Source organism: Varanus komodoensis, unplaced genomic scaffold, assembly GCF_004798865.1.
Source record: "Varanus komodoensis strain SLA01 unplaced genomic scaffold, ASM479886v1 scaffold20_3, whole genome shotgun sequence".
Classification (NCBI taxonomy): Eukaryota; Metazoa; Chordata; class Lepidosauria; order Squamata; family Varanidae; genus Varanus; species Varanus komodoensis.
In genome coordinates this window covers 1-27,241 of record NW_025335588.1, presented here as the reverse complement: position 1 = coordinate 27,241, position 27,241 = coordinate 1, and the positions used below count along the sequence as shown (strand labels likewise).

The following is a 27,241-nucleotide window of genomic DNA, read 5'->3' as shown; positions in this document are numbered from 1 at the left end:
ACTCCACTTTCGAGCTGCCCAGGGGCCTCGTGCCGCAGGCACGGCATCGGCGCTGGACTTGCAGTGGCCCCAGAAGGCAGCAGTTGTTAAATTCGGGGCCTGCGATTCTGTATATGCTGAGAAACGGGGAAGCGACCCAGCGGCTTCTGTGGAAGGTGCCCGCGGGAAAGCACGGGGCTGGATCCGGGCCTCGAGAGCTCTGCAGCGCCGCTGCCCTGGATTCACAAACGGAGCGGCAGGGGGTTGCTCTCACCCGCTAGGTTAAAAATCCCCTCCCCCCCAGTAGTAATAATTGCAAGAGAAGCCTCTGGATAGCTGCTCAGAGGCCAGCCTGACGGAGCGTCCGTGGGGCTTACTTCCGAGTAAACAGACGCGCTACACAGCACGAGGGTCTCCAGATCTTTGGGACTGCAGCACCTCTCCGCCCTCGCTGGAACCGGGAGCTGTGGGATGCAAAGCCATCCGGGTTATGGAAGTCTGGTATCTAGGCAGAGGAGAGATTATGGGATGGATTCCAGGGATGCGCCCCCGACTGGGGCGCTAGGGCAGGGAGTGGCGTGGAGGAAGAGCAGAGGCTGCTCCCGCATCGAGGCGCTGCGCTGTCGCCCCTTGGCCTGGTTCCTCCGCTCGCCGGAGTGTCGCCACACCCGCCTCTTGCACGGGGCGGCCCTGCGGCTTGGCAGGAGATGTGTCGGCGAGCAAACACGGAAGATCCTGCACCGAGGTTGAGGTCCACCGTGCAGATTATCGGCTGGCCTTGGGCGGGCGCACATGCGCAGGGGTGTGTGTGTGTGTGTGTGGGTCGGAGAGAAAGCAGCGCCGCCCTGGTTTGATCGCTGGGAGGCCGAAATCTCAGTCGGACCAGACGGCGTCACCGGACCGGATTTGAGGCCTTCGGGCCTCCCAGTTCGTTTCCACAAGAGCAGACCCACAACACAGACCGTGCTGGGCCGGGCGTCTCCGACAGGGTCTCCCCAGAACTGCTGGGGTGGCGGAGAGAGGGCCACCCCCCCGGTCCAGAGCCTCCTTCCCGTGGGGACTCTCTTCGCCCCAACCTCAGTGGGGCTTCAGCACCATCAGAATGGGGCAGGTCACCACGTCGGCTCTTTCTTGAGCTTGTCTTTCAACGCACTGCTTGGTGTCTTCCTCTTTCTATTGGGAGTTGTAATCCAACGCAACAGGAGGGGAAGGTTGTGATGTTCACTCCTGGGGTCCCAAGGAAATGGGAATATTTCCTGAGCTTGTGGTTCTTATTTTACAATTGTGACGGAAGAGGCCTGCACTCAGGTGGCCACCGCAGACCACCTGGCTCAGGTGAAGTCTGATGTCCTTTCCGCCAGATGTCCCCTGGAAGTGTGCTAGCCGACACCAAGCTGGTTAAATTTTCCAGTTGTTAGTCACCCGATATCCGGTATTCCCAGGTAGACTGCCCTTGTAAATGGAGGCTTGTCTTAGCTGCAGCAGCAGGGTGGTCCTTTCAGGGTCAGTTTAAACTGCTGGTCGCGTCCCCCCGCCCCAGCAAGCGTCCCTTCTTTTCCGGCCCGGTGCTCCCACGCCGGGCGTGCCGTCCTCAAAGAAAGGTGTGTATTGGGCAGATACCCTTGCCAGCGCACCTGGCGCTTGGGGCAGCAACTTCCTGGCCTCCACACGATCTGGCCGGGGCTGCTGGGACCTGCAGGCCAAAATACCCATCGGGACGGAGGGTCCCTTCTCCCCGCGGTCTGTCGTGGAGCGTCCCTTGTTTGGTTGAAGCTGAACCCAGGCTTTTGGTGGGTGACGCAGCATCCCTGCAGGCCCCTGGGCCTCCGGACGGCCCTCTGTGGAGACTGCACCGGCCTACCTGTCCTGGCTGTTGTAAAGTCGAAGCTTGTGGAGAAGGCGTGATGCCAAGCCTTTGCCGCACAACGAGCGAGTTGAGTCGCGTCACACCTGCGGAGGGAAGGGAAAGGCTCGGCCTTGAACCCCACTGCAGGGGCTTTTCTGCCCCCCAGGAACAGCTCGGCCCCCATCCCAGCACCCCTTGCACCCACCTCCGGCCACCCAGATACACACCGCGCCAGCTCTGGCTGCTGTCTGCAGCCCTCAATTCCCCAGCCCCTGAGCGAGACGCCTCGTTCCTCTTTAATTATCCACCTTTTCATTAAAACCATGTGAGCGAGGGGGAGGCCTCTCGTGCCATTTTTAATTAACACTCTGCGCTCTGCAAGCAAATCAGTTTTTTTGCTTGCACTTGATTCTTCTGGAAAAGGGGGTTCTCCTGGGGGGGCTGCCGCATGGTGAGGGACGCACTCTGCGCGTGCTCAGGCATCGCGACGAGACCTGTTCTCCTGCCATGGAGCCAATTCCTACATATGATATGTATCGTTACACGTATTTTTCACGTGAAAAAGCCCACGGACCATGAAAGAACGGGTGGATCTTGACCCAGGCCTGTCCGCTGCCAGCTTGGCTCTTCTGGGGAGCAGGCCGCCTAACGGGGGAGCCCCTGGAGGGCAGCTCGGCGCCACGCCAAGGACGGGACGCAGCCTCGCCCCGCGGGACCCCCCCTTGGCGACTGTCTGTCTGTCTGAGCGCTTCTCCTTGCGTTGGAACCGGGAGCAAGGCAATTACCTGCAATTAACTCGGGGGTCCCTGGGGGAGCCTGCGCCAGGTGGGTGGGGAGTCGCCGTGGCCGCTGGGGGAGAGCCATTCTCACCCCTCCTTCCCGTTGCCTCCCAGTCTCAGACGCAGCCAGCCTCCCCCTAACTGAGAGGGTGTGGACTACAGCTCCCATCATCCGCAGCAGCTGGTCTCCTGGCTTTTGCAGCATTCTAAAAGGCTGGAGGCCCTCCGTTTCTGGTAGTGGGAGCCGAAATGGACTGGCATCGGTTGGGGTTTTGGCCCCACCCCCCGGGACGCAGCCCCCGAGAGTCGTTTTGGAACGGGACGCAGCCCGCGGGCTGGAAGAGGCTCTGCACCTTCACTCCCCCCCGCGGAGGAGCCGTGCAGGCGCTCACGCCGGGCTTGTCCCCTCAGGTCGACGTGGAGCAGCTGGACCCCCGTGGCCGGACCCCCCTGCACCTGGCCACCACCCTGGGGCACATCGAGTGCGCCCGGGTGCTGCTGAGACACGGCGCAGATGTGGCCAAGGAAAACCGGAGCGGCTGGACAGGTGCGCACCCCCTGGGCGTTCGGTCGGTCAGTCGGTCGGTCGGTCGGTGCATGGGATCGAGGAGGTGGTCTCCCCTGGCCCAGCCTTCACCTGGCCAGCCGCTCTTGGAGGGCAAGGATCGGGCCCTGATCCGGCCCAGTTCCAACCAGTAAGCCGAACACACGCTCTGGAAATCGGCAGAGTTTCGGAAGAGCTCAGTTGCCAGCCTCCTGCAGCGCCAGGCCCAGGGGGTCGAATCAAGCTCCTGCCCTAAGCATCTTTCGGCCTGGAGTCTCGGCCCGATCCTGCGACCTCCAGCGGCATCCGGGGGGGGGGGCTCTGGGGGCAGGCAGCAAACATGCCCCCTAGAGAAAGCGCAGGGAAAACTTCCCAGCCCACCTGGAAGGGCCTCCCTTTCCGTGCGGTTGCAGGTTGGTTTGAGACCTCGGTGAATTCCTCCATTGATGCACCGCTGAAGGGCAATATGAATATTTGATTCATGGCTTTTATGGCTTCATTAAGTGCGTTTGGGGGTTCTTTTTATAACCACATCATTCATTGGCTTTCTTTATTTTAAACGGCTCGGGGAACGGTTTAGAAAAGTGGCACAGAGCTGGTCCCAGAATGAGCCGTCACTAAGAGCACATCCTGCTGGAAAGAGATTCTGGACTCTTAAAATGATGTGCGGTTCCCCTTCCACTGTGCTGGGCCATTTTGAATTAAGGCGGCTCGATTCAGTTGGCTTTTCGGCACAGTGACAAGCATGAAAATAATACCTGAGCCCCCAGCCACAGGCAATCTTTGAATATCTGTTTTGGAACAAGCTCCCCAGAGAGAATGACTCTTCTCTATTCCTTTCAGCGGCGGGGAAAACCCTTTTGATTCCCCCAGCATTTTAGCGGAGCAACTTTGCCGACGTGATTTTCCCGTCTTCCATTTCATTTCGTCCCGCTGCTCCTTTTGTCCAGCGCTGAACCTCGGCAGCTGCCATTAAAAGGACAATTTGTCCTTTTCAATTGTGCGCGTGCGTCTTTAACTTCTGGTTAACGTTAACTTTTGCTGGCCGCCCAGAGAGCCTCGGCTCTGGGATGGTATGAAATGGAGCGGACAGATAAATGAAGTGCAGGCAGGGGATTCTGCCTCAGCGGGTGCTGTGCCGGGTCTGCTCTTATCGCTCTTGGGTGTTGCTGGCGCTTCATGGATCCGCCTGGCAGTCGTGCCCGGCCGGCGCCTGCCCGTGCCGGCCCTTGCTGCTGCCCCAGAGGCCGCCCGCTGCCCGGCAGGCTCCGAGTTGCGCGCTTGACGTCCGCCTGCCTGCCTCCCCCCAGTGCTGCAGGAGGCGGTGAGCACCCAGGACCTGGAGCTGGTGCAGCTGGTGCTGCGGTACCGCGACTACCAGAGGGCCATCAAGCGCCTGGCGGGCATCCCCACCCTGCTGGAGAAGCTGCGCAAGGTAAGCCGCCGCGTCCGTCCTGCTCGAGGCCGTTGTGACCGCCCCGAATGGCCCCTCCTCTCTCCCCCTCTTCCTCCTCCTCCTCCTCCTCCTCCTGGGGTTTTCAAGATAGGGGCCCCTTCCGTTTAGGGCAGCATCCTTCCCGTACGGAGACAGACGCCTGTCTGGTCCCTCCTGGACCTCTTCCTCTCGCTGCCGCTGTTTCTCCAGATTGTTTCCCCCCTGGGGCAGAGACCTTTATATGCTGTGCGTTGATGGGTGGGGAACGGTGGGCCTCCGGAGCCCCGTTTGGCGCCTTCGAGCGTGCCGGGGGCTGGCTGGGAAGAGGGAGGCAGAGTCGGACTAGCCTGGCGCAGCCGGGTCTGGACGCGGGGGCCGGGGCTGCCCCAACAAGCAGCTGGATTCCTCGTGGATGAGTCCGGGCAGCCCCAAATTTTCTGAATTTCTGGTTTCCTCATTTGCTGGGGACACCTGAGGTCACCTAGCGGTTTGGGCCGGGCAGAATTGCCCTCGGTGTTCAGAAGCGCCTCCTGATCTCGTCCCGGGAAGTGCTTGACCGCTAGCCGAAATCCTTCCTTTCGTGGCCGGCTTGGGTAGTGTTCCTTTTGCCAGCCCTCTGGGCCACCAGGAGAGACCGCTTGGCCCTCGTGGTGAAGCGCTGGGAAGCGAGGAGCTTTTCCAGCATTGTAGGTTTTTAAAAACTGCATCGTTGACCCATCAGCTCCTTTCCTGTGTCCAACAAGTATTTCCGTTTTATCCTTCCTCACACCGAGCTTTCATAATCTAGCATGCATTAAGCCATTTTATTTATTTGTTAGATTTCTATCCCGCCGTTTTTCTTACAAAGAACTCAAAGCGGCTTTCCTCCTCCTCCTCCTCCTCCTCTCAGTCTTATCCCCACAACAATGACCCTGTGAGGTAGGTTGGGCTGAGAGCCTGTGGCTGGCCCAAAGTCACCCAGTCAGCTCCGGGGCTGATGGGGCCTGGAACCCGGGTTGTCCGAATCCCCGTCCTGCTCTCTTCACCACGGCTCTCCAGGTTACGTTGCCAAACGACCGAGCAAGCGATGACCCAGAGAATGGCGGGTGGCGATTCTGTTATGGCAGAAGGTGCTCCCCGAAGCCCACGAGGCTTCTGGTCTTAAGGGAGGGCAGGGAAGAAGCTGGCCGGCCTCCTGGGCCAGCGTGGATGTAGAAACACCCCTCGTTTGAGGGGACGCACCCAGAAGGCAAAGACTTTTCTGCGGGATGCGGAAGGAACGTTGGCACGACCCCGCTGCAATGAAATCCCGTTTCCACCCTAAACATTTGCAGGCCAGGAAGAATTGCTCAGGCGCTGGGAAGCCCCGCTCGCCTTCCACTCCCCGTTTCCTTTTTTAACCCCTTGTCTTCTGCTCTCTTTGCCCCAGGCTCAAGATTTCTATATTGAAATGAGATGGGAATTTACCAGTTGGGGTACGTTTGCTCAAACCCGAGGCGACCTTGGGGCCGTTTGGGGGTGGGGCTCGCCCACTGCAAGCAGGACCTCGCTCGCCCCCAGCCCCCCGTTCCCGAATCGCCTTCCCCGCCTCCCTCCCGTGCCCGTCCTCCGTGCCTCTCGGGGAGCTGCTTCCCTGCGGCGGGGGGCCGCCCCTGACGCCCCTCTCCTCTGCGCCCCCGGCAGTGCCCCTGGTCTCCAAGATCTGCCCCAGCGATACGTACCGGGTGTGGAAGTGTGGCCAGAACCTGCGGGTGGACACGACCCTGCTCGGGTTCGAGCACATGACGTGGCAGCGTGGGAACCGGAGCTTCATCTTCCGGGGACAAGGTGGGTGGCCGCAGTGTGCACAGAACCGCTCCCGGGTCCAGCCTTCGGCGTTTGTTTTTAAACGGCAGGCCGCTAGCCCTCACGGGGGCTTTTCTACCAGGCCGTGTGTGCTCCGATGCAGGACAGAAGAAAGGAAAAAGAACAGAGCTAGGGAAGGGACAACGATAAACAAACAAGTTGCCAAGGAAAAGCGAAATTAAGGCGCTGCCACCAATTGTATCAGCAGGGCTGGGCTGGGTGTGTTTTTCTCTTTTTCTGCTGTGTTTTGTCCAAGCCGATACAGTGTTGTGTTTGCAATGAACAGTTTGGTCAGCTTGTTTTGGAAACCTCGAAGAATGGTTTAGCAAAAAAAAATTGAGCAAAACTTGGAAATAAAAGGAGGAAACGTGGCGGAGCGAGTGCGGGTGTTCAAGCATAGGCTGGACGTTTATTTATGTATGTTTTTATGTATTCTTTGTGAGCCGCCCCGAGCCTTTGTTGTGATGGGGGCGGTGTAGAAATGTTTCAAATAAATAAATGAAATAAATAAATGGCATGAGCGGAGCCGGCTGGTGCCGGAGGTCAGACTAGATGGCCCGGGGTCCCTTCTGACGCGCGCCGTTTCTGTGTTTCCGTGTCTCCCCGTCCCCACCCTCGGCAGATGCCAGCGCGGTGGTGATGGAGATCGACCACGACCGCCGCGTGGTGTACTCGGAGACGCTCGCCCTCGCGGCCCACGACCGGGAGGGGATCCTGGCAGCCCTGCAGCCCACGGAGGAGCAGGTCATGGGGCGGCTGATGGCGCCCGTGGTCACCACGCAGCTGGACACGCGGAACATCGCCTTCGAGCGGTGCGTGCCGGCCGGGGCGGCCGGGACTCCTCGGGGGCCGCCGCAGCCCCACTGGAGCTCAGGGCTGCGTGGCCTACGCGGTCCTGGGGGGGCTTGGCTTCTAGGACCCCACTGGAGCTGGGGGGGTGGGCACGGGGGTGGCGCCGAGGACCCGCGTGGCCGGGGCTTTGCTCTGTGGGCCGGAAGCGAGCGCAGAGACCCTTCCCAGAGGCATCAGGCACCCATTGCCTTCCATGAGCGGGGCAGAGGGGTGGAATCACTCCGGACGTGTTCCCGGCTCCGCATGGGGATCCAGGCCGGAACATCCCGCCTGGGAGGTGAGGGCTGTGCCCCACATGCTGGGCCTTGCCCCCGGATCAGGGCTAGTCTAGGGCTTCGACCTGGGCCCTCCTGCCCCACTGCCCCTTTTCGGGAGCAAGGGGCCGGCGAAGCTGAGCGCGGACGTGTTCCATGGCTCTGGTGACGCAACGCTTCAATTCATGCTGTTGTTCTGCCTTCCGCTGCCAGGAATAAGACGGGTATTTTGGGCTGGAAGAGTGAAAAGACGGAGATGGTAAACGGGTACGAAGCCAAGGTGAGTGCCTGCAGAGAGGACTGGCACCGGCTGGGCCTGGAGGGCTGTGTGGCAAGGCTTAAAACAGGAGTGGTGGGCCATGTCAGTGTTGAGGACTAGAAGCTTGGAAGCTGACCTAGCACGGGATTCCCTGGGAAGGGCCCCCGGGAGCCCCATTTTTCCATGTCTTGAGGAAGGTTCTGGGGGGTGACTTGTGGCGCGTCCCCCCCCTCCAGGTCTATGGGGCTTCCAACGTGGAGCTAATCACACGGACTCGCACGGAGCACCTTTCCGAACAGCACAAGGGCAAGACCAAAGGTAGCCCAGTCCACCTTGGTCGGTGCGCGTCTTCCCGGGGGAACCCCGAATCTCTCCCCACTTCTGCCCCAAGCTGAAATGAGGGGTGAAGGGGGGATCTTCTGATGGATCCGCTGGGCTGCTGGGGGTACGACCGGCTGCCACCCCCGCCTGGTCTTTAGGGCTGTCCGCCATGAGCGCGGCCCCCGAGGGAGCCTCTGGAAAGGGCCCCCGGGCTCGCTGCGCAGCACCACCGGCCCGGATGAGGGGCTCCCCCGAGCACCCGCCAGCCCCGGGGAGCCTCGTCCGGCACCCGCTCGTGCTGGACGCTCACGCCGGCTCCGTTCTGCGTCGCTTGCAGGCGGGAAGACGCCGCTGCAGTCGTTCCTGGGCATCGCCGAGCAGCACGTGGGCCCCAACAACGGCGTGAGTAAGCCGGGCGGGGGGCTGCGGGGCGCGGGAGGCCCGGGGAGGGCGGCGCCCGGGGGCCGGGCCCCGGGCCCCGCCTGAGGCCGCCTGTCTCCCCCCGCAGGCCTTCATCACGCAGACGCTGAGCAACGCCAACCCCACGGCCATCACGCCGGAGGAGTACTTCGACCCCCACTTCGAGCTGGGCAGCCGCGACATGGGGCGCCCCATCGAGCTCACCACCAAGACGCAGAAGTGAGGCGGGGCCCAGGTGGAGGTGGGGCCGGGCCCAGGGGCCGGCATTCCCCTGGCGGCTCACGGCCTCTGCCCGCGTCCCGACAGGTTCAAGGCAAAGCTGTGGCTGTGCGAGGACCACCCGCTGTCGCTGTCCGAGCAGGTGGCTCCCATCGTGGACCTCATGGCCGTCAGCAACGCGCTGTTCGCCAAGCTGCGGGACTTCATCACGCTGCGGCTGCCCCCCGGGTTCCCCGTCAAGATCGGTGAGGGGCCCGGCTGCCCCCCACACACGGGCCCCGGCCCCGGCTGCTGGGGACAGCGGTCCAGGGGTCTCTGTGGGCAGGGAGGGGGGCTGCACGAGCAGGGTGGCGTGGCAAGGGGGGAGAGCTTCCCCCTGCCCCAAAACACTCGGAAGGCGCTGAATGGCGGGGAGGCCTCCTGTGCGGATGGGTTTGGAAGGGGACGGCGTGTCCTTGTGGCCGCCGGCGTGGGAGGCGGCATTCCTCAGTGTGGCAGTTGCTGGGGCACATGGGCGAAAGGGCTTCCCGTGGCAGCTGGGAATGCTGTCCTCCCACTGGCTGGCCGCAGGGCTTCTTTCCGAACTGCTCCCACGGGAAGGCCTCTCTGCTCCGAGGAGGAGCGAGCGAGTGAGCAGGCCAGGCGGCCCCCTTTCTCCCTTGCCCCCGCCGACACCCCTCCCTGTGCCCTCTGCCCCCAGAAATCCCAATTTTCCACATCCTCAACGCCCGCATCACCTTTGGGAACCTCAACGGCTGCGACGATGCCACGGCGCCCACCTGGGCCACAGGCAGCCCGGGCAGTGACGCCCCCTCGCCAGGCAGCGACCGCACCAGCATCAGCAGCTCGAGCTCCGTGGGTAGGCAGGCGGGGGGCCGGCGGCTTCTCCTTCCCTCCCTCCCGGGCACGTCTGGCCCTCTTGAGCACGCTCCTGGGCAGACTCCCCCGCTTAGGCGCGTGGCTTTCCCCCCAAGCTGCAACGGGGCCTCTTGTGACCAGCAGGGTGCCCCACATGCCTGCCTCTGTTGCCAGGTGTCTCTGCCCCCCGCAGTCCGCAGAAAGGCAGGACACGGGAGATTCCCCCAAAGACATGCAGAGCTGCTGCCCCCCCCCCGTTGCAATCCAAAGGATAGGGGGGCAGTGAAGCCCCCTTTCTCCCCACGGACTCAGCCGACAGCAGCAGGTGGAAGCTGCCCGAGGGGTTTGCTGAGCTGGAGAGGAAGGGGTCTTCTGGGGGCCGGGAAGGGAGATGCTTCGTGCGAAGGGCCAGAAGATGTGGCAGGCATTTGAGGCCCCAGATGTTCCCGCAGAGGTGGGGGTGGGCTCGAGCCCCCTGCTCTGAGGGAAAGAGGCCGGGGCTGAGGGTGCTTCCCGCCCCCCTCTTGCCCCCCCAGGCTCCTGCCGGTGCTTTGACATGGACCCCTCGCTCTTTGAGGCCCCCCGGGGCTACAGCGTCGTCGGCAGCCACCCCGAGCCCCTGCGGGAGGACGAGCTGCTGCAGTTTGCCATCCAGCAGAGCTTGCTAGAGGCAGGCAGCGAGTACGACCAGGTAGGTGGGGGCCTCTTCCCGGGGGGGGGGGCAGGCAGCAGGTGAGGACGTCGGCAGAAGACGTGGGGGGGCTGGCCGCAAACCCCAGCATCCCCCACCAAAAAGATCACGGGAAGTCTGGAGAGACGTCGGATGAGCCAGCGCACGGAACGGATTGCGCTTGCTGGGCCCCGGCAGGTGGTGCTGACTAGAGTTTCCTGGTGCAGCAGAACCCTAAACTGTGGCTGGTCTGAATGACAGCCAAGGGACACCTTCCTGGCCCGGGGCTGCCGAGGGGCTGCATGGCCGCCGGGAGGGGGGCAGGCCGGTCCACCTCCGTGGGCCCCGGGAGGCCTGATCTGGCCCATGCTGGAGCGGGGCCACGACCGAGCGCCGGTTATCCTGGCTCAGCCATCCCGGGAAAGCCCTCTGGGAGCACAGGAGAGGGGGCAGGCCCGGGGCGTCCGGACCGCACGGCTTGCGCGTGGGCGGCTGTGCCCCCCGGTCCCCCCCACAGGCCGGGGGAGCAGGAGTGGGTCGCGTGCCCCAGCCGCTGCCTTCCCCCTCCAGGTGACCATCTGGGAAGCCCTGACGAACAGCAAGCCTGGCACGCTGCCCATGAACCAGGAGGGCCGCAAGGCTGGCCGGTGAGTGCGGGTGGGGGGGGGCGGGGGCGCGGGGGGGCCCTGCGCACAACCCGGAGCGGCCGGTGACGCCCTGCCTGTCCTCTCGCGCCAGGACACCGCAGCACACGCCGACGCCCCCGCGGCCGGCCGCCCCCCCGCGCCCCCCGCCCGGCCGGGCCCCTGGCCGCCCGCTGCCCAGCTACGCCGACCAGCTGCGCCTGGCCATGGCGCTCTCGGCGAAGGAGCAGGAGGCGGCCGAGCGGCGCTCCCGGCAGGAGGAGGAGGACTTCGCCCGGATCCTGCGCCTCTCGCTCACCGAGCAGTAGCGCCGCGGCCCCCGCGGCCCCCCCCCCGCCACTTCCGCACAAAGCCAGAGCGGGGGGCCGATCCGGGGGAGGGGGTCGGCAGGGGCGCCCCCGTGCTCCCCCCCTGACACTGAGCCATCCGCCAAGGCCCTCTTTCGGGGAGGCAGGTAAGTCCCACGGAGACGCCTCTCGGCACACAGCCCGTCTCGGGGATGGGGCGCCTTCCCCCCTCCACCCCGGGGGCAGGCCCCTGCTGCGGCACTGCCAAATTGTCCCCCCAGGGGGTTCACCAAAAGGGTCCGGGGGCTGAAGAGTCGCAGCCTATATGCCCCCCCCCCACTGCTTGGATTGAAAACGCCCAGTAAGGAAGGGTGTCCGACCTCTGGTTTGGGGGCTGGGGGGTTGAAGTTGTTGCTTTGGGGGGGGGGGCGCGCTTTCTCTTCCCCCCCCCCCCCCCCCCCGGGGGCGCCCCCCCCCCCCCCCGCAAGCCGATTGCCGTTACTTTGGTTAAAAACACGCACGGAGCTGGGCTTACGTGGCGCAAAGTGTTCTTACCGAAGGCACAGCGTGATCAAACCCCTGAAGGAGCACCTCTCCTCCACTACTCCGCACCCATCGCCCACGGCTGCTGTCTGGAATTTGGGAGCAGATTCCCGCATGTGGCCGGGTGGCTTAATGAGCACAGTATCGGTTTAATGGAGATCCGGGGACTGCAGCCGATTCTGGATCGATTCAAGATCGGACCAGGGAGCCGAGCTGGATCAATTAATTCAAGCCGGAACGACGCGAGTGCGTTCATCCTGGATCCGACGGACCGGGGCCCCCAAGGCTGGATCCGGTGGCGGCCGCTAATGCCGGAGCCGGGAAGCTGGCCTGAGTACTTCAGCCCGGAAGCAGGACTTGCCTCACGCCAAGACGGACCCAGGAAGCCGGGCCGGGGACTGGCCGCTCGCTTAGGACGAACCCCACGGGCTTGCGAGCGGCGGGTGTGGAGGAGGCCCCGATCCCAGCTCCGTGCAGCCCCCCAGCCACGCCCCCACCTGCGTCGTACCAAGTGCACTTACCGCCGCTGCAGACCCCCAGCTGTCCGCCTGCCGTGGGGCACGCCGGTCCGGCCGTGGGACGGCGCTCCTGCTGGCCCAGTCCCGGCACGGGGCTGCTGGATCGCGTGAGCCAAGTGCCAGCACAGGGAGCGACCCCAAGGAGGCCTCCAGTCCCCGGGAAGGCGGGCACGCGCACCTTGGGGTTCCCCGAAACCCCTGTGGAGCAAGGATTGGGGGAGGGGAGGGGTGGGGGGAGGGAGGCCCCCATGGCCGGTGAGCCCCAGCGCCTTCCCCCCCGACTTGAGCCGGTGCACAAGCACCTCCGGGCCGGCTTGCTTCCCCCGGGATGGAGATGAAGATGGAAATGGGGGGGTCGCCCCTCACTCTGGCTCTGTGCCCCCTTCCTGTCGGGCGCCGCCCTCCTGCCCCCCAAGGTCACGATCACCACCCCTCGTTCGATGGTGCTAACCTCACAGACGCCCCTGCCGCCCACTGGCCTCCCCCACTCTGGTTCTCCCATCTCTCGACACGGATGAGCGTTCGCAGTGATCTCGGGGGGGGGGGCACAGCGGCACGCCCCCCGTGGCCTCGGTGGGGAGCGGAGAGGGAGGGTGGCCTCCCCCTCCCGGAACACCCCTGTGGACACTGGGCAGAGGGGTGGGGGGCCCCATCCAGACTGGCTCAGGTGTGTTACCTGCACAGAACACCAATAAAGACCTCGTGAACCTTACCTGTGCGGGGGGGGAGTGTTTCTACATGGCTGCCCAGCTCTGCCCCCGGTTCCTTCTGCTGGCAGAGAACGGAGGCGGGACCTCTAGCAGGACCCTGACCAGGCCTCTGCCACTCCGGCTCGTAGCCAGTGGCCCCGAGGGCTCGGGCGGGACAGGTCTCCAGGGCACAGCGCTTGCTTTGCCACAGAACTTGGCAGGTTTGGTCCTGGGGGTGGCTGGGGGCGCCACAGTGTGCGGCACAGCAGGGGTGGGGAAGGCGCGGCCCGTGGAGTCTCTCTGCAGGCCAAGAGCTGAGCGATGCCTGCTCTCCTCCGATTTGCGGGTGCGTGCGAGGACTTCCTGGTGGGCAGCGGGGGGAAGAGCAAGCGGCGAGTGGCGTCACGATGCCGGCGGGGGCGGCCATTCCCACTGGTCTTTGGCGGCCCCCGAGACCCCTGCGCCTGCCACACTTGAGAATCGCTTCCACCCCCGGCTCCGGGATGCACCCGTGGGGCGGCACGGCAGGAGGACACGAGGACTGCTCTGCTTTTAGGGGGCTGCCAGGGCTTGCTGGAGGAGCCCCTGCTCTGTAGGGCATCACGGCCGAGTTCCACGTCCAGGTGGGACTGGAGAGCCCCCCGGGGCCACGGCATCGGTCCCTCGGAGGGGAAGCAGAGCCCAGGCCGCTCTACCACCTGCTCTTTCCCATCTGCGGTTTCTCGGACAGAAGAAGGCAGAGAGTCTGGTGAGCCATTTTAAATGCACCTATATTTTAATCAGCATATGCAAATGAGCGGTGGCCCATCTTCCCCAGCACCAGAGAGGCGGCAACATGGCCGTTCAAGCGTGGAGCAGGGAAGCGTCTGCTCAGGCCCTGGGAACCCACCAACTCCCCAGCACAAACCAATATGCTCAGGCTGGGGGGGAGAAACGCTCCTCAGCCCCCCCCCCATAGGCTGCAGACAGGTTACCTCCCCTCACAACATACATGCATGCACGCACATGCACACACACAGGGGAATTGCGAGGCCTGGAGATGGAGGCCACCAGCCCAAGATCCGTTTCCGGGGCCCCAAATCGATTTCCTTCCCCTCACAGCCGTACAGCAGAGAGTCGATCCCCATCCTGCCCCGACACCCGCCCCCCGAAATTCCTGCATGACAATTCAGCTTGGAAATAGTTTGGGATGAGCCCGGGAAGGGTGCAAATCCAATGGGGCTGCTGCGCCGATTTGGAAAGGACCCTCCTAGGCTGGTTCTGCGTCCTGCAAAACTGAAATCTACCCCAGCAGCGAGCACAATAATCCACGAAAACTGCCTGTGTTATGCAGCGCTGGACCTCGGCCTGGGCCCCAAATCTTGACTGGGCTCAGCAACGCCCCACACGCCACAGACGCCCCCTGCCCCAACAACAGAGGAGGACCCCCGCGAAGCCCCTTCGAGCCATCCCATGATGCCTCACCCCATCCAGCACGGTGGCGCTCACCCCCGTCAACACCTTTCCCCGCCTGCAGGGTCGGCTGCCCTCCTCTTTCCCCTCCCCGCCCTGTTTTTGCATGGCGCCAGCGGAACCGGGCCGAGGCCAGCGGCTGCCGAAGCCCCCCGTCGCCCCACGCCCCGGAGGCGGCCCCCGCAGCGCTGCTCCCCGCAAAAGCCGTTCCCCGGAAGGGGAGGGAGGATGAGGTAGAGGGCGGCTTCCAGGTCTCCCCAGGGAGGCGTCCGAGGCGCTCCGCTCCCGCCTCCTCCCCACGCGCACGCGTGTCCCCCTGCAGGGGGGAGCCCTCCGGCGGGCACCCCGCGCGTCCGCCGGCCCCGGGGAGGAAGCAGCCGTCTGTCGCTGGCCGGGTCTTCGGAAGGGGCGCCTGGGTCGTGGCCGGAGCGGGGAGCTAGTCCGTCCCGTTGGCGAACTCGCAGAGCATGTTCTCCAGCTCGGTGATGCGCTTCTCGTGCTCCTGGACCGTTTGCCGGAGGGAGCGGATGTCCTGCAGGAGCTCCTCCAGGGCAGCATGCTGGGTGGAAAGAGGCGGCTGTGCGTTGGACGGCAGCCCCGGCGTGGCCCCGTGGCCCCAGTGGCTGCCTCCTGAAAATCCCCCCTCCTGAATTAAATTCCCTTTGTTTCTCAAGTTTCTAGTCCTGGGGATGGCAGGAGACGAGGACCTGCAGAGGTGTTTCCACTGTCCTTCATGCCATTCACCTGTTCAGACACGGTGCTATCAAAGCGGGGAAAACGCCTCGTGGACCCCGAATGTCCAACCTGGAGGTCTGGAACATTTGTCCAAAGCTACACACCAAAACTTGATCGGGGTCATCAATTCAAAATCTACTTGCCAGGCCTCCTCTAGGATGCTGGCAGTTCCCCTAACTCTATCCTAAATCTATCTATTTCCCAATTCCCCTTTCCACTCCAGCCCCAACAACCAAAAAGATGCCAATCATGGATCTGAGGTGGGGTTTTTATCTGAGAAGATCCGAACTTCGGGCAGGTAGGTGTGTTCACACCAGGGCCTTCACTGACGGCGATCGCTGCTTTTCATTTTTTAAAATAGTTCCAGCTCATTTGGCTTTCGAAAGGAAGACCTGCCTCAGTGGCTCAACATTTTTAAAAAATGGAAACAGAATGCCACATTTTGGCCAGATGTACATCAGTGGGGAAAAAACGGTCCTTTGATTTTACGCCTCCATCGTAAAATGGAGGCCCACCCCCTTGTGAGACTGCCGACTTTTTTTTTATCAAGAGTAAAGTCTGAGATTGTAAAGCATTTCTCACGGCCTTCGAGCCCTAGAAATCGCAGCACCAAGCTTTCCGCCGCAACCGCCCACACCTCCGACGTGCTTTAGAGAAACTTGAGCGGCACCGAAGCGCCTTGAACGTGGCGCTTCGGCTCTTTCTGGGACTGGCACCAGGGGGCGCCAGAGCTGCAAAAAGACCGCCAGCGGATCCCATCCCCGCCTCCTCCCTGCCTGCCCGGGAGCGAAACTCACGGAAAAATAAGACTCGCAGGAGGACTGGCTCCTCCGGGGGCCCGTGGGGGGCTTGCTGTCTAGGATGTTCTTCTTGACGACCTTGAGCTCACGGTTCTTGACCGGCACGTAGCCGTCCCGGAGGGAGATCAGGGTGGGCTCGGCGTCTTTCCCTGAAAGCCACTCGTCTGCTTCTAGCGCCGGCTCGGGGCCCGGGGTGTCGGGGTACAGGTCGTCTTGGAAGAGGTCGGACTGCCAGGAATGGGAACGGAAGGGAAGGCGAGTCGAGGCGCCGAGCCCGGCTGTGCCCACGGGCCGTTTGCTTCCGGCTGTGGGTCAGCCATGTGGGCTGTGCCCACACACCGGCGGGGTCCAGACGACGAGTGCGGGGATGCAGAGGGGCGGAAAGTGGGTCGTTCGCCCGGCGTTCGATCCCAGCTGGGTCCCGACAGCACAAGAACCCACATTTCTCCCAGGGGGCCGTGACTCCCCGCTCGGGTTGGGTTGTCGTGTTTTCTGAACCCCGGATTCGAGTGGGAGTCTCAGGCTCAGCAGGGCCTTTCCAGCACTGGCCCCCCAAGCCTGGAACACCCTCCCGTGATAAGCCTGCCTTGCTGGATTTCCAGTGCCGGGCAAAGCTCTTTCACTTTTCCTGGACCTTTTAAAGGCATTTTCACGGTGCTTGTTTTATTCAGCATAGGGGTAATACTGCATTTTGCATGTGTGGGTTTGGATGGTCAGTTTTTTAAAAATCCCTTTAGGATGTAATTTGCATGTTTGGACAGACAAAAAAATCTTCCAACTCCCAGGACTCACCAACCCACATGTAAAAAAAGACTTAAGACTCTTGATCATTGCGGGGGAACGCTCCAAATTCTGTCTGAACATGCAGGGAATTCCACTTTTAAATGCCAGATCTTCGCAGCACTTCATCACGTTAAATTCTGATTTGTTTTATTTTCTTGGGTCTCTCGCACCGCAGCTGGACTGCCTTGGTTACCAGGCGACCCAGCAGGAACGCCAGAAGGGAGCCCAGGAACGCAGGCCAGGGATCGAGGCGCACGGGGCCACCCCGACGCCTGAACAGGGCCCTTGGCCGCCGTAAAACCAGGAGCACTGCAATAAACGCGGATCAAAAACCCCCGCGCAAAGAGGAGGGCGGAGCGAGCGCAGGGGTAACTGGACACACAGAGGCGCCTTGCAGAGGGTTGGGGGGCAGCCCCCCAAACGGCCGGCGGGTGGTTTGGCGCACGCAGACAGCTGAGCCTCGCGGAGCAAGGCAGGGAGGGGAGAAGGGGGAGGGTGAAGGTGCGGGGGGGGTCCCACCTGCCTCCCCCACGGGACTCTGCCCGGGCCCGCCGAGGACTCACCTTCCGTGGGACGGTCATGACGATGGGCTCGCATTTGCGCTCGTGCAGCTTGTAAAACCTGCTCGGCGGGGCGCAGAAGGGGGGCGCGTGAGGCCGGGCGGCTCCCCCCCCCGCACGCGTCCCGCCCGGGCTTGGGGGGCTGCGCGCGACGCCCGGCCCCTCGCAGGCCCGCCCCGCCGCCGCCCCGCCGCCCGAGACGCCAACCCGCGCGGAGGCGCGCCGCTCACCTGGCGATCTCGCACCTGCTGACGTCCAGGCCGCGCTTGGGCATGAAGCCCATGCCCCGCTGCGGTTCCTTGCTGCTGAAGGTGCTCAGGTAGTGCACGAAGGGCGCCTCGTCGGTGATCTCGAAGTACCGGATGCTGCTGTCCCCCTGCACGGAAGCAGGAGGCTCAGGCGGGGCAGCTCAAGCCGCGCTCGCTCCCGTCAATTAGCAGCGGAATTATCCACGCGGGCGCTAATCAGGCATCGGGACGAGAGCCGAGCGGTCGGGCCTAATGCAGAATTATACTAGGGCGGGGCTGGAGGGGAGGGGCGGGGCCAAGGGGGTCCCGCTGCTCCCTCCCTCCCTCCCCGCAGCCGGACGGCCCACCTGCCCCCTTTACCTTGCCGCACAGGTAGACGATGCTGGAGTCGGGGTCGTAGAAGGGCAGCAGGACCCCGTTGCTGGTGTCCATCTCCTGCAGGGCGATCGGCTCCTCGAAGTGCTTCTGCGGGCACGCGGGGCGCCGTCAGCGGGAGCGAGCTCTCCGCCCCGCGCGGCACGCAAGCCAAGCCGCCCCGCCCCTTCCCCCGGCCCCGCCCACCGCTGGCCCGCGGCCCGAGGGCGCCCCGCTGGAGAAGGCGCCGCACCCGCCGCGCGCGGCCCCTCGACGCCCTTGCAGTGCAGGATGCGCCCCTGCACCCCTGCCCCGCCCGGCTGCTGCTTCGAGGACTACATCTCCCAGCAGGCGCGGGAGCAGCAGCCGGCCTGCCCCCCTCTTCTAAGAGAGCAGGGGAACGGAGGGGGAGAAAGCTGCCGAGCGGGGGCGCACGGGGCGCCTGGGGGACCCTGGGACCTGCGTGTGCCTGCGTGTGCACGGGGGTCCGCCTGCGTGTGCACCCCAGCGCACGCCCGCCAGCGCCAGGCGCCTCGTCTGCACCGGGCGGCGGCGGCGGCGCAGGGCCCGGGGAGGGGGGCGGCGGGGGCGGGTACACGGCACGCCATGCTGGCTGGTACCGGATCCCACAGGCCCAGCTCCCGCTGGCTCATGCGCGTGAACCCCGTGGTGAAGACGAGTCCGTCGCGGGTGAAGACGGCCCGCATGGGCCTCATTCCTTCATGGGGCGCAAACCTCTCCTGGATGGGTGGGGGAGAAAGTACACGTCTTGAGAGGAAAGCGAGAGGAGGAGGGAGAAGGAAGGAAGGAAGGCAGGAGAGAGGTTTCCGAGCGGGGCAGTGGGCACGGTGCGGTCTTGCTTTTCTCTGTGTTTTTTAATGGGGGAGAAGTTTAAACTCCTGCATCTCTTTGAAGGATGCTTTTCTTTAGAGGCCGTTAAAGTGAGAGATCTTGCCATGTTTTAAGAATTCTCCATCGGCCTGCAAATAGCCCTGGGTGGAGGCATTCGCCCGCTCTGTCATGGGCCCAGTGCCACCTGTAAGGCACCGGTCCCCCGCTCGGGTCTCTTCGCTCCTTCCTTCCTTCCTCCTCCGCGTGCAAAGGGCCCGGCGTGCACTCACACACAAGCACGCACACCCCATCCGGCCCCCGCGGGCGCCCCCAGCCGTACCAAATCCCAGAGTGCCAGCTGCCGCTCGCTCATCTTGCTAAAGCCCGTGGTGAAGACCTTCCCGTCGGCCAAGAAGGTGGCCCTGATGGGGCGCACGCCCTCATGCGGCTTGCATTTCTCCTGCCGGCCGCGGTTAGCAGGTTAGCGCCGGAGAGAGACACACACAAGGCAAGGGGTTAGTTCAGGTCAGCCCCCCCCCCCACAGGCACAGGGAATCTGGGGGCCGAAGGAGACCGGGCGGGGGTCACCCGGCTGCCCCAAAGCTCCAGCCCGGAGCGTCCCTGCAAGGGTGGCTTCTGAGAACGTCAAAAGGGCAACCGTTTGGGGACCAGAGAGAGGCTGGGGGCATCGCTCGGCGTGGCTGATGGGACCCCCCCCGCCCGTGTTTATTTCCCAGGGCCCCAGGAGTCCGTTCATGCGATGGGAGGTTTCCTTGGCATGCAGAGGGTGGATTTCAAGGGGGACCCTCCCCCCCACCAGAGAAGGAGGGCAAACCCTCTTCTCCCCACATGCCGCCCCACCCAGACCCCGGATGGGGTTCCCCTGAGCTTAATGGCTTAGGGGGCAGCTGGACTGCATGCTGCCCTTGAACCGGGGGCTGTTGGGCGATGGTGCTGCCTGAACCCGGCTGCGCTGGCAGACCCCGGCGGAAAACCCACGGGGCGGCCCCCACGCACAGGGCAGGCCTCTCCCCGTGGGCGCACCAAGCTCACGGGCCCGAGCCCCGCATCTTTTCCAGACAGGGGTCTGGATTATGTGATCACGGGGCCCCCCGGCGGGACTTCCGGCTGCTCTCTCCCTTGCCTGGGAACCAGTCGCCCCCCGGCTCCACCATCTGCCCAAGGAGAGAGGCTGGCAGGGAGGAGGGCAGCCCCCTGTGCGTGCCCGGCCACGGTGCCGGCCCGGCATCCCTGCCCGGGGGGACCAGGAGACAGGCAGGTGTGCGGAGGAGGAACGGGGGGGGGGGGGCGGGCGCCGGCACTCACTGCCACGACCCGGCGCTGCCGCGGGTCGATGACGCGCAGGTGCTTGTCCTTGCAGGTGGTGAGGAGGAGGCTGCCGTTGCGGTTCCAGCAGGCGTTGTAGATGAGGTCCGAGTGCAGGTCGTCCAGCGTGAGCAGGGCCTCCCCGGTGCCCACGTTCCAGAGGATGACCACGTTGTCGCCCCCTGCGGAGCGAGGGTGGGGCGGGGCTCAGGAGGTGGCCACGGAGGCCCCCGGCCGGGGTGGCGGGAGACCCCTTCTGCCGGAGGGCCCGCCACCCTAGGCTCAGTGTTTACGCCGCAGGTACGGGCCCCAGAGGCACGGAAAGGCCGGCACCTTCCTGGCGCCCCAGTGTCCGCACAGTCCTTACGGAGTGGCAAATTCCCGCCTGGGACTCTTTCCTTATGCCTTTTCCACCCCTGCACAGAACTCAGGTCGTCTGCATCTTGCCCTCCCAGCAACCCTGTGAGGTAGGCCAGGCTGGGAGTTCCATGGCCGAGGGGGACCGGGCCGCATCCCTCAGCGAGCGGGATCATGGGGGCCTTCTCCTGGGTCCCGGGGCGGCTCCGGAGGCCCACAGGCGGCAGAGGGCCCGGCCCAGGTGCGTGGCCCCTCCCTCTGGGCATGGCCCGGGGGCTCACCTGCGCTGAGCAGGATGTTGCGTGCCGTCGGGTGCCAGGTCAAGATGCCCACGCGCTTGGAGTGCCCCTCCAGGGTGACGACCGGCTCGGTCATGTTGCGCATGGGGAGGTAGTCGGGGATCTGCCAGACCTGCCGGGGGGAAGCGGCGCTTTGGGCACGGCGCACGACCGGCCCCCCAGACGCCCCCTGCCCCACGGCCAGCAAGCCCCCAGAGGAACCCCGCGAATGAAGACAAGCGCCAGGAGGTGGGTTCTGCTCCGGTGCCTCCGAGATGCCAAGCCCTCTGGGCAGTGGACGAGGCCTCGCGGCCTGAAGGTGGTCTCTCGGCCTAAGCAACCCTGCAGGGTTGTTGTGAGAATGTGCCAGCCGTGTGGAAGGAAGGAAGGAAGGAAGGAAGGAAGGAAGGCGGGCAAATTGACTGGACTGTCCTAAGCCCCTGGCAGGGCACGGAGAAGGCCACCGAAACGCCGATTTGATCGGCATTAAGGACCCGGTGCACATGAAGGCCAACGCTTAGGCGTGTTCAGACGGGAGGACGGCCATGCGCCTCCGAGACGGTTTTCTCCGGCTGGCAGGCCGGGTGTCCAAGCCTCGGCCGGATCACACCTTGCAGCGACCGTCTCTCGCCTCCATCCAGGCTCCCACGTGCTTCGCCTTGTGAAAGCGGCATAGGGTGGGGAGGGGGAGGGGAGGGGGAGGGGGAGGGGAGGACCTGGTGGCGGGGAGCCAGGAGCCCCCCCCCCCCCCCCCCTGCCAGAAGCACGGACGGACCCACCCTCCTTAGGCGCAGCATCAAAGCTCCCCAAGCTATTCTTAGCCGGAAAACGCTGCGTCAGACCCCGGCAGGCCTCGGCCAGCTCGAGCGAGCGGCCCCGGGACGCAGAGGCCCGGCTGGCCGTGGCCCGGCAGCCCCCCCGTGTAAAGGGGTCCCACCCCACACCCCTTCGGATGGAGGCCACGGAGGGCCTCCGGGGCAAGCCAGGGAGGGCTTAACCCGCCGAACGGGGCACGCCTTCACTCCCAGGACCCCTGGATGGCGGCTCGGAAGCCTCCCCCCACTTTTGGGGGGCCGTGCTCCCGAAAACATGCAACTCTTTCACCCTTCCACATCCCTGAATCCCTGAAAATGCAAACCCTTTTGCTTTCGCTTGGGGGGGGGGACAAGCCTGTTTGCTTGTTTTGTCTGCCATCGCTCCTATTTTGCTACGACTAAATTTGCATAAAAGGATTGGGGGTGGCACAAGTTCCGCCTGGACTGGGAGAAGCTGATCTGGGGTGAATTCTTGGAACTCTGAATCCATTGCATCGAGTTACTTCACCTTCTTGTCGAAGGTGGTGTATGCTGTGAGGCGCCCAGTGACCCTCTGGGGCAGCGTGGCAGTCCAAGAAATAAATTCAAGCCTTCTTCAGTCCCTTGCCCCCCAGTGCTGCATCACTCAGGTTTTAGCAACTTGCATCTCATCTCTTTTCTTTGACTATGAACAGGAGGCAGCGAAGATCGAACGAATCGACAGCCATCCTATGCCAAAGCACCCAATTATATGCTGAACGTGCTAATGAGGCAGACTCACCCGGGTCGCCAAGGTGCCCTCCCGTCCCCTTTTGATTTAATCTCCTGCCCTTTTCGTCATCCTCCAAAAATGCCCCGCCGCCAATAACCTGCATTTCGGCATCCGAACTGATGACGTGCTCAACCCATCGGACGAACTCCGGGCTCCAGTTCAAAAGAACATCAAAGGACTCTTACAGAGCGATCCTTAATCGCTTTTAGGTTATGGATCTCCAGCCTCGGCTGCGTATTTCTCTGTTTTACTGTATGTTGTTTTGATTAGCGTTCATTTTTGTAATATTTTTATAACGTAATCCACTTAGAAAGTCTTTGGACTAGTATAGCGGGATTTAAGTTGAATGAATGAATGAACGCAACCTTCCCCTGAAAATCGGGGGCGGTGACCCCACGGCTGAGCAACACAGCGTCCGGCGGTGGGGACCCCCCCCCGTGCCACCCACCGCGCGCCGTGGGCGCCGCTTACCATGACGGTCGTGTCCTCAGAGCCACTGGCAATGACGTTATCGTTGTGTGGACACCAGTCGATGTCCAGTACGGGGGCCGTGTGCCCTGTGACCAGGGGGGTGTTCTTGTCCAGGCGGCCGGTCTGCGAGCAGAAAGAGAGGCGGTGGCTGTTTGAGGAAAGGGGCCGTCCAGGAAAGCCGCCGAGCCAGGAGAGGAAACCCGTCTCGCTGAGCAGGCGTTTCGCAGCCAGCAAAGGGGGCTCTGGACACCGGTGGGACCTGCGGAGGCCCAAGCTCCGATCCCCACGCAGCTTGCAAAGTGAGCTTGGGGCAGCCCACCCTCTTTTTCTCCGGTTGTCCGACCTCGCAGGATTGTTGTGTGGACGGCACGGACCCAGGGCTGGATGGAAAGCGTGGGCATGACCCCAAACTTTTGGGACCCCCTCCCACACACACAAGGGATGCTGAGCTCATTCTTAAAACCCTCCGATGCGAAATCTAGAATTATCTGTGGTGCAAGTGGAAGGATTCCCTTTGATGTGTACGCAGCAAGTGTGGGGAGGGCAAAGGGGGCGCCCGGTGGGCGTTTGGGGCCCTCCCCTTTTGCCTTTGGCTCTGCTCACCCCAGGGACGTGCCCTCCGGAGCTTTTGCCACGAGGATGTGAAAGACTCCACAGTCCTTGCTTAAAGGATGCCCAGAAATCCCACAGGAGGAGGATGCAGAAGCGGTGCTTGTGCCCCCGGGAACGGGGGCAAGATCAAGGCGCTCCGATGCGCAAGAGGTGCAACGGGGCAGGGTCCCCTGAGCGGGGCTTGGCTCGCACGGGCCCGATCCCGCCTGGGGAGCACGACCTTGAGTGCGCCTCAGCGACCCGCCGGGCCTCGTGCCCGCAAGCGCCACTCAGTGCACAGCCCAGCTGGAAACCTGAGCTGTGGAAAAAGCCCCCTCCGACTTCCTGCCTTCGGTTTAATTGTTCCCGAAGTGAGTCACTTGTTATTGCGAGCCGAGCGCTGTCCCCGGCCGGCCAACTGCTCCAGTCCGTCTCTGCGCCGCCGTGGGCATTCCAGGCCTGCCGGGGGAGTGGGGGGCAGGGGGCGAGAGGACCACGGCAGGACAGTTTGGTGGCCACCAAGTGGTGCGGCGGTGAGGAAAACGGCAGCCAAAGTGGCCAGCCGGGCAGCCGCGAAGTGGCCGCTGCAGTCGGCCCGTGTTTAATGTATTTCTCTTGCATCCCGCCTTCGGCGGGTCGTGGGTGCCTCTCGGGCCAGACTGCTTGCGAGTCCGTCCGCCTGGGGAGGTGGCATGCGACGGGCAGGACGGCATGACAGGCTGGGGCGCCGGCCCACGACACGCGGAGCGTGCCCGGTTGGGCAGGATTGCCCTGGCTGGGGGACAAACGCGGGCGCTGGGCTTTGAGCCCGTCCCCCCCGGCCCGGCGGGCTGCTGTCCATCAGGGCCGGAGTGCCAGGCGTGTCCGTCCCCGGGGAAGATGGCGCCGGCCACGTTGCCCGCAGTTCTGCCCTGGGTGCATTTGGAAAGACCAGTCCATGTGGTGATGGTGGGTCTGAAACAGGCGGGGGGCTTTTCTGGGTACGTGTGCGGAGGGTTTTCTGGAACGCGCCCGCATATTTGAGCATCGGTGCCTGGAACGAGGCCTTTGGAGCGCCGTCTCAACTGTCGGAATCTGGAGGAGCCGGGCACAAGCCAGGAAGAGCCCCCACACTGGGTCTTGCGCCTCTGGGTGTGTTTCGCTCTCTCCTGTTATTCCTTTCTGCAGTCGCGTCTTGCCGCACTCAGGTTCGTGTGCAGCTGGGAGCCCGTCTTTCCCAGCTTCCCCTCCTAGCCACCTTCCCTGCTTCTAGCTGGAATCAGAATGGCGCAGGGCAATATCCTTAAGAAAGAAGAGAAATCCCAGGAATATTTTCCCTTAAAAGCTGTGCTATTTCCTCCTTCCGACACCAGGACAAAACGTGCCTGCAAGTTGCAAAGTTTAAGTGGCCAACTTGTGACCCAAAGAACTTGTGACCAGTTTTACTGTATTTTTTAAAACTTCTGCTTTCGTTCTGTAATAAGGGTGGCGGAAGGGGGTAGCCCGAGTCCTTGCGAAAATACGAAAATGGTTAGGGATTGATGATGGTTGATTCTTCGGGTTTATGTTTAACCCCAGTGCAGAGTAAAAGCGGAAACCCAGAACTATGGCGCTGTTAACCACAAACAGCCCAGGAAGGCGACCTGTGGTTAATTGTTGTTTGGTTGGGAAAGGGGGCTGTCCGTGGGATACCCCGGCTCTCATCCCCACTCAGATGAAGCTCCCGAGATGTGAGGAAAAGGGGCGGGGAGAAAAGAGGAAGATTTAGCAAGCTGCTTTGGGTTCCTTGAATGAAAAGGTTGAGACAGAAATACAACGAACGAGGAAACCATTAAATGTGTCTTCGCTTTGGGTTGTCGTGATGTATGAACTGGGGCGCTGTATGAACTTCTGTTTAACTCATAAAATCTCTCTCTTTCTCACACACACACGGTCCCTTCATTATCTCAACAGCTGAAGCTGTGAAAACATCTTTATACTGTTTGCTGGTGGAGAAAAGGGGAAACAAAGCCCCTGGAAATGCTTTGCACGAGTCAACAACCCCGAAGCCTCGTTCTAGGCCTCTTCCAGCCTCAGAGCAGCTCCGGTCCGGCCAGGCGATGCAGAGGTCCCGCTCCTTCCGGGACGGTGTTGGGGGACACCGAGGGATTGGGGCCCCCTCCTCTCCCCAGGCTAAACTGCTCCTTGCACCCTCCCAGGAGGAGGACGGGAAGCTGCGGGAAGGCCAGCCGTTCGCGAAAGGGAGCCATTTATGGGGTCTGGGGTGCTAAGCCTCTCCAAGGTGGCGAGGCCGTGGGAGGGCTGTACCACTTCAGGCGCTGGCTCAAAGGACAGAAAGCAAGAAGAAGAGGCTGCAGCTGGCACTCCGGCATGCTAGCGAGACGCCAGGCGCCATGGGACTGCAGAATCCTTCCATCCCACCTTACAGGGCTGTTGTAAAGAGATGCTGACGGCAGAGGTCTTTGAATGTTTTCAAGAAACTCGGTTTGGGGTGGCTTGTGCTGGAGACGGGGGCCGCAGCTCCCTCAAAGGGCGGCCCACCCAGCGGGGAGAGGGGAAGCCAACTGCCGACCCGCCACATACCTTGGCCAAAGGCAGAACGAGGAAGGCTCCGCCACCGCCCGACTCCACGATGATGGCCAGGAACTTGGGGTTGACGGCGCAGAAGGAGCTGTCCCACGTCACCTTGGACACGCGGATGTCTTCGTACATCTGGTCGGCCTTGACCGGCTGCCCGAAGACGTGCCGGAACTTGCTCTGGCGCACCACCCGGCGGCTCATGGCGGAGATGTGCTGGGGGGCACGGAAGAGGCGTCAGTGGGGGCCTGGGAAGGCTGCCTGCGCGGGAGGGATCCCCCGGCATGCGGCCGCAAGCGCGAATCGGCAGCGAATGTTGCCCTGATCGGCCCAGTGGGATGCGATGCTCCCCAGAGGTTTGCCACGTGCGAGGTGACGGATCCCTCGCGAATTCCGTGGGCCAGGAGTCAACGTCCGGAGAACGCTTGCTTTCCTGAGAAACAGAGGGCTCCACCTGTCCTCAGTTGGAACAGCGCTTAGGCTTGGCATGGACAGACTTGCTTCAAGGGTACAAGCAGCAACCCCCCCCCCGCAAGCATTCCTCAACCATCTTTGCAACAACAGCCCTACAAGGTAGGCCAGCGTTGTTAACTGTCCTGATCGCCGAAGGCAGGATGTGAGGCTAGCGGAAAGGTTGCTGCGTCCCCTCTGGAAGCTGGGGCAAGGCAGGATTTGAACTAGGATCCCTGCAGATGGTCCCTCTGAGTGGTAAAACTTGACCGGGCCCTTTCCGGACAGCGGGCCATACGAAGACTGGGGCACCTTTAGAAAATGGACGTGCGCCAGCTCTCTGGTTTTGCAGAAGTGAAATAACAGCCATCGGCTCCTGGAACCGCCCTGCTAAGCCCCGAGCCGGAAAGGACCCAACCTGCACCCAGGTGTACCCACACCTGACCGTAGAGACAGGAGCAATCCCGATGCTCCAGAGGACTGGAGCGGGCCCTGCCAGGCTCAGCACGAAGTGGGACAGGCGTGTTTGCCACGCTGCCCACGATGACACGTGTGCCGTGGTCCCCGCGAACAGCGGATGGGGCTTTTCTTCTAGGTGCCCGTATTCACATCGTTTGGCTACTTAGCTGGCCGTCCCCAGCTGGGGCCTGACATCAGAAGGGCTCCCGATCCCGATACCGGACGTGAGCCGAGCGCCACGAAGGCACACGCGCTTCCCCACAGGCCATGGGGTCTGGGGCGGCCACGTGCCGTCCCCTCGGGCTTGTGTGCGCGCACGCCATTCCGGCCTCGGTGGGGCCAGAGCCGCGCACCTGAAGGGCACGAGGGAGTTAAGTCTCTGCCCTGAGGCCCGTACAGTCTGGTATCTGACGCAGGGGCCCGGCAAGGGTTAAACGGGGAAGGATCGCTCGGGCGGCCGCGCTGCAGCGCCTTCCTGCGGCC

The 27,241-nt window shown here is 63.3% G+C and overlaps 2 protein-coding genes across 5 annotated transcripts; one reads left to right on the top strand and one right to left on the bottom strand.

Annotated features, from left to right (window-relative positions):
• Window positions 1–4,457: 4,457 nt before the first annotated feature.
• ANKRD13B (ankyrin repeat domain 13B) lies at window positions 4,458–11,212 on the top strand. Its single transcript, XM_044430598.1, has 13 exons — window positions 4,458–4,472; window positions 5,992–6,037; window positions 6,246–6,389; window positions 7,030–7,219; window positions 7,727–7,793; window positions 8,009–8,090; window positions 8,431–8,495; window positions 8,602–8,732; window positions 8,820–8,977; window positions 9,433–9,591; window positions 10,127–10,281; window positions 10,831–10,907; window positions 10,999–11,212. The coding sequence occupies exons 2-13, from the start codon at window positions 6,013–6,015 to the stop codon at window positions 11,210–11,212; spliced, it is 1,467 nt and encodes a 488-aa protein (XP_044286533.1). The 5' UTR covers window positions 4,458–4,472; window positions 5,992–6,012.
• Window positions 11,213–14,791: 3,579 nt separating this feature from the next.
• CORO6 (coronin 6) lies at window positions 14,792–26,407 on the bottom strand. Of its 4 annotated transcripts, none has more exons than XM_044430624.1 (10): window positions 25,856–26,407; window positions 22,703–22,825; window positions 20,669–20,798; window positions 20,031–20,212; window positions 19,045–19,164; window positions 17,880–17,984; window positions 17,502–17,647; window positions 17,275–17,332; window positions 15,926–16,156; window positions 14,792–14,952 (listed from the first exon to the last, which is right to left on the bottom strand). In XM_044430624.1, the coding sequence occupies exons 1-10, from the start codon at window positions 26,051–26,053 to the stop codon at window positions 14,830–14,832; spliced, it is 1,416 nt and encodes a 471-aa protein (XP_044286559.1). In that variant the 5' UTR covers window positions 26,054–26,407; the 3' UTR covers window positions 14,792–14,829. The 4 variants fall into 4 exon arrangements, with proteins under 4 accessions (XP_044286559.1, XP_044286556.1, XP_044286557.1 ...); XM_044430621.1 differs by lacking the exon at window positions 19,045–19,164 and adding an exon at window positions 18,494–18,613; XM_044430622.1 differs by lacking the exon at window positions 19,045–19,164.
• Between the last annotated feature and the right edge of the window lie 834 nt (window positions 26,408–27,241).

What these genes read in the sequence shown, in the direction of transcription:
- ANKRD13B (XM_044430598.1), top strand. Translation starts at nt 6,013, where the DNA reads ATGAGATGGGAATTTACCAGTTGGG. An exon ending in TAAACGGGTACGAAGCCAAG is followed by an intron (nt 7,794 to 8,008) that starts GTGAGTGCCTGC and finishes CCCCCCCTCCAG; the next exon opens with GTCTATGGGGCTTCCAACGT. An exon ending in ACGTGGGCCCCAACAACGGC is followed by an intron (nt 8,496 to 8,601) that starts GTGAGTAAGCCG and finishes CTCCCCCCGCAG; the next exon opens with GCCTTCATCACGCAGACGCT.
- CORO6 (XM_044430624.1), bottom strand. Translation starts at nt 26,053, where the DNA reads ATGAGCCGCCGGGTGGTGCGCCAGAGCAAGTTCCGGCACGTCTTCGGG. An exon ending in TCGTTCTGCCTTTGGCCAAG is followed by an intron (nt 22,826 to 25,855) that starts GTATGTGGCGGG and finishes TTCTGCTCGCAG; the next exon opens with ACCGGCCGCCTGGACAAGAA. An exon ending in AGCAGGTGCGAGATCGCCAG is followed by an intron (nt 17,333 to 17,501) that starts GTGAGCGGCGCG and finishes CCCGCCGAGCAG; the next exon opens with GTTTTACAAGCTGCACGAGC.